Below are 12,002 nucleotides of genomic sequence, written 5' to 3' on the forward strand. Positions count from 1 at the left end.
TTAGAAAATTTCTGTCGGCTTCCGACAATATCTCTGCGTGTATTGCCGATCGTACGATTTTCAGTGGGAGACTCTCACTAGTTTTGGTTGGACATAGATATCGTACGATTGCTGTCAGGGGCAGAACATTGCTGATCTGTTCTTTAACTAATCTGACTGGTAAGACTTTGATCTGAATGGTTAGTGGCGGGTCGGGAGATGGGAAAGTCCGATCGTACGATGATTCGTACGATCGGATCTTTGCATCTATGGCCAGCTTTACCTGTCAGCTCAAGCCGCCAACTCCATCACTTGAATTATTTTTGCATTAGCATCATCATTTACCTATCACACTATGCTTTACAGAGACGATTTCTGTATTTCACATTAGCCTATCATCACTCCTGTTTTAAGCACTAACCAAAAATCTATCTTGAAGGCATCAGGATTAGCTTTGCAGCAGAATATTTTTGGCATTTCTTGTCCTGCCGAATAACACAACAATAATGGTATTGTTATCTTGCTTGGGTTCCTAAGTGCTATGAGATGGATTTTTGTGGCGGAACAGTAAAAGCATTATTCGAGTCACTGTTGAAGCTGCATGGTAATCTAATTTGGAATCCCAGAGGGAAGTTTATTATAGACGTTTCACTCCAGGTTTTTTTGCCGCAAACACATGGCCTGTGTCCCTTCCTTTCAATGCTCTGAAGGAAAGCAGATGCATCAGTGCTATAATTTGTTTGCAGAGCTATAATGTGAAGCACTATGATCGTATATTTTCTATATAGTATATTATGTATATACATATTAACATAGGTATGTTCGGAACCTGGTGTTATCCGGGTACGTAGACAAAATTATTTAAGAAATTATTTTGGGGAAAAGACCATTTCTAAAAGAGACTTAAAGACTGATTTTTTTTTTTTTTTTTTTTTTTTTTTTTTTGTCTATTTGCATCTTCTCAATAACCTGGTTAAATGCTCTTGTCTGAAATGAAGCCTTTAAGGTCACAACCAGTTGATGCATAGGATCCCTGTTACCTTTGCTTTTGTCTGCTAAAAACCAAGTGGTGATAACTGCAGGTAGGAAGGGTTTTCTTGGTAAACCTCCTGTTTTGCTGGTACGGTGCGGTTTCTTTTCTTTGGTAGTGTATATATCCTAAATGCTGGAAAAATTCGGGGTGCTTGGAGGTTGGAATGTTGGGCGAGGTCAAATGTTCATTCAACATAACCTTTGCTTAATGAGCAGCTTTTAAAATTCCAGATGAAATATATTGCATTCCAGAAGCAGACCTACCCTGACTATCCATCAGCCTGTTATATATGATGCACTTTCGTGGAAATTTCCTACGCATCTGGTGGAGTGATGTAAAGGTTCCGTTGATATGGAGCAAAGCAGAGATTAGTTTGTGACAGGTATTATGTAAGCAAATAATGTGCATAGAACGATTAGTCAAAGACCAGGATTGTGTAGTATTATAAGAAGCTGAAATTGTATGTTACATTAAATATATTTAATCTCAAGGTTATGGAAATAAACAGGCCGCTCAAGGTCCAGTGTTATCACTCGGAGAAACTTTATCTGCTGTCAATGAAACATTACTATGCCTTGAAATCAATGCTAGCCTGTAAAAGTCGGCATTTTTCTTAATTTTTTAAAATGTAGTATTATTATTATTATTATTATTATTATTATTATTATTTTAAATTTCAGTTTTAAAATGCACAGTAATGCAGGTTCTGTTTGCAATATGTGTCTCTTTACTACATGTGGCTCTGCATTGTTGACTTTGCCTGCTCACAGAATCATTGGTGGTAACTTTGTGAAGTAGTGGAGGATGCCGTTTAGATGTCTTCTTTTTTTAATGTTTTTACTTTTGTTGTCCATTTTGCATCTTTATCTTTTGTGCCACTCCATTTCGAGAAAACCGCAAATGTACTGTCTCTGGAGTTTCAAGAATATTTTATATAAAAATGTCAGAAAATGATGTATAGGTCATTTAAGGTCTAGGGCAGCAATTCATCATCATTTATTTATATAGCGCTGTCAAGATACGCAGTGCTTAGCAATTCCCAACCAGCAGCTTGTGAGCAACATGTTGTTCACCCAACCCCTTGGATGTTTTTCCCAGTGTCCTCAGAGCAGGTCTTTATTTTTTAATTCCTAGTTTGAAGGCGAGCTTTAGTTGCCTAAAAACCACGTGTACTGCCAAACCGAGCCTCCAGTAGGCTTTCACTCCACATAGGTGCATGGTTCATGGGGGGTGGGGGAGGTTGGAGCCCCTGGTCTAGGATCATGAGAATCACTTTGAAGGCCTCTAATGAGCTCTGTTTTATAATATAGTTTCCATCTACTGAGTCTGTTATCTGTATAAATATGTAAAAGTTTAGAGTTGTTTTTCATTTGTCTTTTATTATTGCAAGTGTATAGTATCTTTTAACTTCTAACATATCTGTGCTGTTGATTTTACCATATCTTTCACGTCCAGCTCATAGACACCTGTGAACAAATCGGCTATGTTTGCAGAGTAAACATGGCTGTGCAAACAAACCCAGGATATTTTACTTTGGGGGATGAAAGCAGAACAAAGACTGCACTTTTTGGAAATTCCGTGTAAAGGTGGCCATACACTGGGAGATCCGCTTGTTTGGCGATGTTGACCAAACGGGCGGGTCTCTCTCCAATATGCCCATCCTAAGGTGGGCAATGTTGGACTGATCCAATCTTGGGCCCAGCAATCGGCTCACAATGAGAAGGATACAGGTGGTCAAGAACCGTATCAACGAACAGACCAGACAGAATAAGCCAGATATCAATTGAGGAAGCCCATCGGGAGGGTCCCATACACTGCCCAATAAGCTGCCAACTTTATCTGTCGGCCTGCATATAGCCACCTTAACCCTTCAGTTCTAAAAGAGGTTGTGAACTATCTTCTTGGTAACTTTCATTGTATACTTGAGAGAAGGAACAATTGGTTTATTAGGAGTGACTGCTGTATGTATTTAAGTGCAAAATGGAGCTTGCTTGTTCTATAAATGAATGACATGAAATGAGCCTTAGAGTAGGGTTGTATTTATACAGAATATTGCTTTGCAGTGAAAGTGCTATGTTTTAGATATTCATACCAGTTTTTCAAGTCTGACTGGCTATGTTCTATGAAAAGTAAATAAGAGCTCTTTTCAGAATATATCAGTAAGATACCTGCTGGTGAAAGCAACCTTTCTGTAGAAGAAAAGAAAATAGTCCATGGCAAGGGGTTGAATAAAGCCAGAAGGGCTTTAGTAATTTTGGTTTTCAGTTTATGTTCAGCCCCCGCCCCACTTCTGATTCAACATTTGGTCAGGGCCTTAGTACCTCATAGCAAAACGGACGATGTACGAGAAATTCTAGGTTGCTTAAAGGAGAAGGAAATGTTAAAACTAAGTAAGGCTTATCAGAAAGGTCCACATTAATATACCAGTAAACCCTCAAAGTAATGCTGCTCTTAGTCCTCTGTCAAAAGAAACACATTTCTTTCCTTCTATTGTGTACTCATGGACTTATATATCAGATTTCCTGCCTTCAGCTTAAATCTCCTTGCCCCAGGCAGGAGCATGCTCAGTTTGCTCCCCCCCTTCTCTGCTGTAATCTGACCCCAGAGCTATATGCGAGCAGGGAGAGACTCAGGTCGGAAGTGATGTCACAAAGCTAATACTGCAGCTGCTATCCTTAACAAACAGAATGCTTCTAGTGCTTTTTACTCCAGTTTACACTCTACAGAATAAATATAGCATTCTAGCTTGCATTATTGTAGCTAATATATTGGCAATAAAATGCCTCTGTAGTTTTCCTTCTCCTATTATCTTTTACTGCAAATGTTATATTAATTTTCATATTGGTGTTCTGCAGTATCTTGGTTAACGAAAAATTTCTTCTCAAATAACAAATTGCCGACTTTGTTCTTACAAACTTGCCTTGGGATGTAACCTCAGGTGACTTCGCAATGTGTACGTTTTTCCGCCAGCAATATTTCCAATAAAGGGGCAGATTCCTTTAAAGGGTGAAGTGACTAACGCTAGAGAAAATTCGCCAACATGACACCATTTCGGATCTTTGCCGATTTCCTAACGGGTGTAGGCGCCATTTCGCTAGTGAAGGAGATAGACGCTAGCGTTGCTTCGCACTCAACGCCAGGCGAATTTTCACTCTGGCGAACGGACGTAAATCAATTCACTAAGATGCCGATTTTACTGAACGTTGCCTCATTCGCCAGACTTGTCTTTGCCAGCTCAGACCAGGCGAAGTACAATGTAATGCATAGGACTTCCTCAATTTTTATTGCAAAATTTTTCTAAATCCAAAAACCTCTGGCACCTTTTTTCCTTTTTTCAGAGTGATAGCCTTCAAAGGTCTGTAAAATTGTTTTTGGGTAACTGGGTTCTCCCCTCCTTTTTCTAACATATGGAACATAAACTATACAGTGGGCTTATGTGTAGGGCATTTTAACAACTTTATTTATTAAGGTTCCCTGGACTTGTGTAATTTAATGTATTTGTTGCAACGTATACGGCCATGTTACTTTATGATTTCCCGCCGTATGCAAATTGGGCAACTCTAGCGCATCTTCGTTTTGCCAAAGTAACCCTAGCAAAAATTCGCCAGCTTTCCGCGCCCTGGACGCAACTTTGCACTTTAGGGAATTAGCGTTGTCCTGGCGAAGTGTTGGCTGCGATGCCGTCGCTGGTGAATTTTCACCGGTTAGGGAATTTGCCCCAATGACTGTTACTTACAGGTTATGCTCAGTTTCCACTAGTGGTTTCTTTTTCTCATGAGTAATATACAAGTGCAAATATGTTATGCCGTGTGGATGCTTTTTTTGTCACACCGACTAGGGTTGCCACCTTTTAAAATAATCTATACCGGCAGGTGGGGGGGGGCGGTGTTAAAAGGGCCGGGTCGTGACGTCAAAGGGGGCGGAGCCATACACGTGAATTTGGCAAGAAGCCCAGGAAAAAGGTAAGTTAGGAGCAGGCTGTGGGCAGGCCACGGGCTTTTTTTAGGTGTATTACAAATTTACCGGCAGCTACATTGCCGGTAGATTTGTAATACCGGCCCCGCCTTGGCTGGTGTTTTACCAGCTAGGCCGGTAAAATACCGGCCGGATGGCAACACTAACACCCACCCAGGTGACCCTCTGGTCCACACACCCAGTGTAGGCATACACAAGCCCAGGAAACCTTAATAAAATAAAATAAAGTTGTTATATTGCCCTACACATGAGCCCAGTGTATAGTTTATGTGCCATATGTTAGGAAATGTAGGGGGGAAGCGGGTTACCCCCAAATAATTAAGCTCTTTTTCAGCCCATTACCCTGAAAAAGGAAAAGACGCTAGCGTTTTTGGGACTTAGAAAAATTTTCAAATACTTTTTTAGGAACTCCTATCCACTCTTTCACTTCGCCTGGTCTGATGTGGCGAAGGCAATTCTGGCACAAGAGGTAACGTTCAGTAAAATCCACATCTTAGTGAATTTTAGTAGTTACGTCCATTTGCCAGAGCGTTGGGGAACGAAGTACCGCTAGAGTCTATCTCCTTCGCTAGCGAAGTTACGCCGGCGACCGGTTGTAAATTGGGGAAGTACCAAAATTACGTCACGCTGGTGAATTTTCGCCCACGTTAGTCACTTCACCCTTTTAGTAAATTTGCCCCCATAACTTTAGAACGTTTTATTGACATGCACCTGTCTGGGGAACCTGTAAAACAGTAAGGAGAGCACTGCCACTTTCAGGTACATCACAGGCCACCAGCCCACCTACATAAAAACAGGCAGTTAATTTAACATATCCTCATTAACACATTACAGGATTTATAAAACTGGAAGGAAAAAGTAGGCTAGGTGCTACGCCGTGGCCTGTCTAGTTCTGTCTCTTTAAGTTCATATATAATTGAATATAAAATATAAGGTGCAATGGAGAATTCTAATGGTGCCAAAATACTCGCCTTGCAAAAAGTTGAATTCTACGTATGGAAAAATATTTCAAAACTAGTCTCTTTAAACGAAGGCGCAGGGTCTAACCTTTCACTGATACATATGCAAAAGTGTTGCCTAACTTGATAGAACTAAAAATATATATATTTACAACCTCGTGTCTTTCTTGCCCTGTCAGTAGAGCATGCTGGCCTGTCAAGGTTAACAACTGCTTAACATAAGTGCAAGTTAGATCAAGTAGCTAAACCTCCGGCACTTTGCAGGGCAGTTTTAAAGGCACAGTACTGATAAATAGAACCAGCACATAGATATGAAATTGGGTAGGGGAATGATTTTAGCCGATAATCTCCTACTGTGCCAGGCTGGGTGCTTATCTCTTATCTCCTAAAATCTCCCATTGGTGCCAAGATGAGAGGATGGAAATGGAATTTTGAGGCCAATTTAAAGATGTTTTGTAAATGATTGTTAAGCTGGCCATAGATGCAAAGGTCCGATCGTTCAAATCCTCAAATGATCGGACTTCCCCATCTCCGGACCTGCCACTAACCATTGAGATCAAATAAAGTAGTAAAAGAACAGATCAGCTGATGTTCTGCCCCCGACTACAATCGTAACAGTGCCGGGCGTAGCCCTCTTCGCAAGCATGTACATGTGCAGAGGCACACATGGCGGGTTTCCAAAGCCAAGCGTGTGCGCGCGCAAGTGAGTGCTCGACGCTGCTGCCGGCGGCGGTGGTGGACACGAGTCCGATGTGTGTGTTTGCGCGGAAGAGCGCAGCTAAAAAGGCAAGAGGAGCTGCCCGAGATGTGAGACACAAGGGCCTGAGCTAGGGGAAAGCGGCAAAAGAGGTACCTGCCTGGTGCCCCTCCACCTTTGCACCCTAGGCATGTGCCTCTTCTGCCTACCCCTAGTTCCGGCCCTGAATCGTAGGAAAGTTATGTCCGACAAAAGCTGGTGACAGTCTCCCACTGAAAATCGTACGATCGGCAATACATGCAGAGATATTAACGGCAGCCAACAGAAATCCTCTAACATGTGCGATCAACCAAACCACCAATCTCCGTACAGCGAAAAATGTCGGGACTCACACACTCCACACACGGTCCGAAAATCGTACGAATCCTCTTCCTCGAATCCATATAATCCTGTAAAAAGTAAAAGCTGTCGGTCATGTAGAAGTCAATGGATGTTCATTGTCATTCATTTGTAGTTTTGGAGGTTTTCTGGGGTCCAAACATTTGTTCAAAATATTTTGAGTTGATATTTCTCTAGGTGACAATTTACTTGTGTTTACTTTTTATAATTGTCATGGCATTCGTGGTTTTAGATAAATAGTGGGAAATTCACTAAAGGGGGTGAATTTTCGCTCTGAAGGCTTAGCCACACTTTGCGCCACTTTTTCAGACATTAATTCACAGCACATATGCTAATTCGCGAAAATGCAAAGTTGCTTCTCGGCAGCCGAATGCTGCGACGTTTTCTATCGTAAATTTGTTTAGCCCACCCTAAAACAAATGGGGCATGCCCCTCAAATGTTTTAAAAAAAAAAATATTAAAACAAAAATATTTACAACTTTTAAACGCAATCTCATTTGAAAATATGAAAACACGCCAGAATTATTTTTTTTTTAATAACTTCGGCATACAGGATATGATGTCACTGACATTGAGGAGGATGTAGCTTCATCTTATCAGTTTGTCAGGTCTAAACCAGTGAAGGAAAAATGGGGTAACGTTCATTTGCCTAGGTGAAAATTCGCCTGGCGAAAGGACGCAAAATTTCATTAGCGATGAACTCTTTTACTAGTGAATTTTCCTCTACGCCAGTTGGCAAGGTCTCTGTGGATTGAATTTTCTGACGAGTTTTCACTAGTGAAGGGCTCTTTTCCCTAAAAAAAAAAAAAAAATCTATATATATATATATATATATATATATATATATATATATATATATATATATATATATATATATATATATATATATATATATATATATATATATATATATATATATATATATATATATATATAAAAATATATATATATAAAAATATAAAATACCTATCACATCATCAAAATTCTTTACTGTAGTTTGGCAACGTGCGCCAGTGTTTTCTTGGCTTTCCACTGGTAATCCTTTTGGCTAGAGTTCATTCAGGATTCCTGCTCCAGGGTTGCCCGTAAGCCTCGCAATTTTTAGGCAACGAGATCATCGCCGCTGCATCCGAATAGGGAATATTTCTCATGGCTCGGAGTCAAGTCTAATTGTGTCTCTTGTCCTTCCCTGCTGACGTGTGCCGCCTTTTGGGAATAAATAGATGAAAAATTGAAGCGAGAGTGCTCGTCTCCAAATATTGGCTTTGGATTTACTCGTGTGTCCGTGCCAAATATAACACCATCGCATACTACTGGATAGAATTTCTGACTGCGGAAAATCACGACAGTAAAGATTTAACACTAGATAGGGTGCAGAGATGCTCAGATGGTATCAGGTCTAATTTGTGCTTTCTGTGCCACACACCTGTCTAAATCACTTGAAGTTTAAGGGCTCCTATACCGGGGTGTTCTTACCTTCAGCCCCCCTCGGTGGAGCTCTTCACGCAGGAAGAAACCATACCTCCCAACTGTCACGTTTTTCGTGGGACAGTCCCGATTTTGACATCTCAGCCCGCAGTCCCGGATTGTTACTGAAACATCTCTACTTTCTCTTGCACTGAACAGCCAGAAAAAGATACACGTTTCTAAGACTTAATTGGCTATTGGCAGAGAGCCCAGAAGAGGTGGCAGGTGCAGTTCGATACTTTTGTAACAATTTAAGATAAGCAAAGAAACAATTGTAACAATTTAAGATAACAATTTGGGCTTTTCAAGCCTGAAATTAAAGCAGGGGAAAAACTCGGATTTTCGATCAATTTGATCGTGTTTTTACCCGGACCGATTACATTTGTACTTTTTTTCTATTTAAAAAAGAAAAATTCGGAATTTGATAAATAACCCCCTTATTATGTTATATAATGGCTAACTCTAAGCAAATGTTCAATTGGTCTCCATTTTTAAATAAAATATATATAATTTTTCCCTTCTTCTGACTCTTTCCAGCTTTCATATGGAGGTCACTGACCCCATCTTCTATTCAAATTAATGCATGTTTGCTAGACTAAGTGGACCTTAGCAACCAGATTGCTGAAATTGCAAACTGGAAAGCTGTTTGAATAAAAAGCTAAATAACTAAATTAAAAAAAAAATTACATTAAAAAAAATTGTCCATTATTTTCATTTGACAATGTTGGCTATGCTACAAGGGCCTTTTATGTGTTGGTTCTTTGTGATTTGGTCTGTGGCTTCTGTTTTGACAGGTGATTTTTATGTCTGCGTCAGTATGAGTTTGTTGATGAATGAGGCCCAGAAGTCAAGTCATAAAAAGCAAACACAAGGATTGCCAGGCAGGCTGTGCTGGTGTTTAAAAAAGGAAGGGAGGTTGCTGAAAAGTTTATTCCACAGTAAAACATTCCAGTTCTATGAAAGTAACTCATTTTGCTGCTAAATATGATGGACGATTAATCAGTAGAAATGCCCTTTGGGTGCAGAAGAGCGGATACTGTCCCCAAAATCATACCCCCACTGTCCTGTTTCAGAGGGACAGTCCCTCTTTTGACAGCTCAACCCGCAGTCCCTGGTTTGTACTGGGAAGTCGTGTTTTTTTCTGCACTGAACAGCCAGAAAAAGAAACAAAGTTTCTAACTTAATTGGCTTTTGGCAGAGAGCCCAGAACAGCCACAGCAGCAGATAAGATACTTTTTTAACAATTTCTAGATAAGCAAATAAGTAATTGTAACAGGTCCCTTGGGAAAAGTTACTCACAGCTTAAAGGGCAATTCACCTTCATTTGCAAAACGAAATTGCCGGCTGGATGGCACTCCCTCATAGTCCTGAGCAAATGCCCCTTCTACAAGGGGATCTCTTAAAACCTCCTGCGAATCGAACGATTTGAAGGATTTTAATCCATCGATCGAATGATTTTTCTTCGACCAAAAATTTGTTAGAAAGCCTATGGGGACCTTCTCCATAGGCTAACATTGATGTTCGTTAGGTTTTACTTGGCGAAGTAGGTGTCGACGGTTTTTTTTAAGTAGCCAAAAAAAATACTTCGAAATTCGAAGTTTTTTGCATTCTAATCCTTCATTCGAGCTAAATAAATGTGCCCCTTAGTGTTGCGTCCTTGTGCCACTGGGGTTGTAGGATCAATTCCACCCAGGGCCGGTAATGTGGAATGCCCTCTGGTGATTCACTAGGGTATCTTTGTCACATGGTATGATATATACCTCTCCAGAGCAAATCCCCACCCACCTCGAATAATGTTGGCATGTACCTTTAAGACCAGTTTGCTTTCAGGAAGCGGTGTTTGTTAAAGTGAACCACGTGATGTGGCTTTGTCAGAGTTAAGCAGCCACGCCTCTACTAAGTAGTTTCTACTATTCAAATGTAACCTTTGCTCGTGGCAGGCAATGCTGATCTTCTAGGGAGACGTCTACCCCTGCTGCCTAATCGTCTCAGGAAAGCCCTGTCGCAAGAAAGCCTGCATGTGGTTTCATTTGCAATGCATGCACAGGACGAGCCATAGATGAACGCTGCATAATATTTCAAGAAGAAAAAACAAAAACAAACACTTTCTTAGCCACCGCTCTCTTTGCACCGTCAATGGATTCTCAAGGAAACGTGTGCAGTGAGTATATCCTGAAGCAACAGACTGTTTCCTTTTCTGATATGCAGCTGGTATTGAATATAAAATGAGAATGCACAACCCCCCAACCATTGCTGGACGCAATGAAATATTGGCTCTGTCTGTAAATGTGCAACCACGCATTCTGCAACTTCTCCCTTGTGCGCTCCATGCGATTACAACAGCACAGGGTTAATTGCAGGGCAGCATGTGAGCACATGCTTAAACCTGGCTCTTCTTTCAGCTGCATATTTATCTTTTTTCTTTTTAGTGTGAACGTTAGAAATAATCCTTCAATGTTGGTGCAGAATGTGATCCGATGGTATGATAAAGACCTAACGTGGGTTTATTACTCAATAGCCATCAGCTAAAACCCACGTGAGATTAGACACGGCAGGTGCAACTCTATAATGACTATGTTGCATAGTAAAAAAAAAAAGTGCTGTGCAATATTATGGCACACATAAGTATAGGAAAGCATGGTTTTATGGCACCTTACAAATGACCACTATCCCCCCGTCTGTTTGTCTCTTGCTCTTTAGCTTTATGCGTGAAATATAATTACTTTGCAGGTCCTGTAAGTCATGAATCTACCGTTCCGATTGGAGTTTGCATGCGCATAAAGAACAAAGATGGCTGATAAGAAAGCATGCTTCACTAAAGTCATATTTGGTTTTCAACCGGTGGGTGTGTAGATAGATGGATGAATGAAGGTGCCACACCTGGATGATTCGGTAGTAAATTAATTGCTTTTGAAAAGTGCTGTGCTTTTTTTTTTTTTTTTTTTTTTTTTTTAATATTATTTGAGGTGTTATTGCTAGTGATTGTGAATATCGCCTGTTTTGTTAAGCTGAAAATTCACGAAACAGCGAAAAAAATCGCCAAATGCATTGGTCTTTGGACAACAAATGTTTTAGATGTGTGACGATTATTTTTCACCCTCTGGAGTCTATTGCTGTTTTTTTTTTTTTTTTTGTGGCGAAATTTGGAAAAAGATTTCGCTCATCAGTAGATATCGTCCCATGTGCCTATGCCCTGGGAAATAGCTGTTACTCTGTTGTTGTGCCATCTAGACATGTATGTTAGGCATTTTAGCCTAAAATGGTTATAGGGGTTGTTAACCATTAAATTAACTTTAAGTATGATGTAAAGAGTGATATTCTGACACATCCATGGTTTTCATTTTTTTATCATTTGTGTGTGTTTTTTTTTTTTTTTTAGTTATTTAGCATTTCTCCAGTTTGCAATTCCAGCCATCTGGTTGCTAGGGTCTATATTGCCAGATAGAAAAAGCACATTTTTGGATGATTTGGCCTCCCACACTATGGGCCAGAT

At 40.3% G+C, this 12,002-nt stretch overlaps 1 protein-coding gene across 5 annotated transcripts in view; it reads left to right on the forward strand.

Annotated features, from left to right (window-relative positions):
* Positions 1-12,002, forward strand: part of eml4.S (echinoderm microtubule associated protein like 4 S homeolog) — a 124,062-nt gene that overhangs the window by 24,471 nt on the left and 87,589 nt on the right. Inside the window, exon 1 of one of the 5 annotated variants that reach the window (XM_018264600.2) lies at positions 10,454-10,670. The exons of the other annotated variants lie outside the window; for them this stretch is intronic. Within the exon in view, the coding sequence (XP_018120089.1) occupies positions 10,646-10,670 (25 nt within the window). The 5' untranslated portion in view covers positions 10,454-10,645. Of the gene's footprint in view, positions 1-10,453; positions 10,671-12,002 lie in introns of those variants that run through there. 5 annotated transcript variants of the gene reach the window in all.

The sequence above is a fragment of the Xenopus laevis genome, chromosome 5S (genome assembly GCF_017654675.1).
Source record: "Xenopus laevis strain J_2021 chromosome 5S, Xenopus_laevis_v10.1, whole genome shotgun sequence".
NCBI classification, from domain to species: domain Eukaryota; kingdom Metazoa; phylum Chordata; class Amphibia; order Anura; family Pipidae; genus Xenopus; species Xenopus laevis.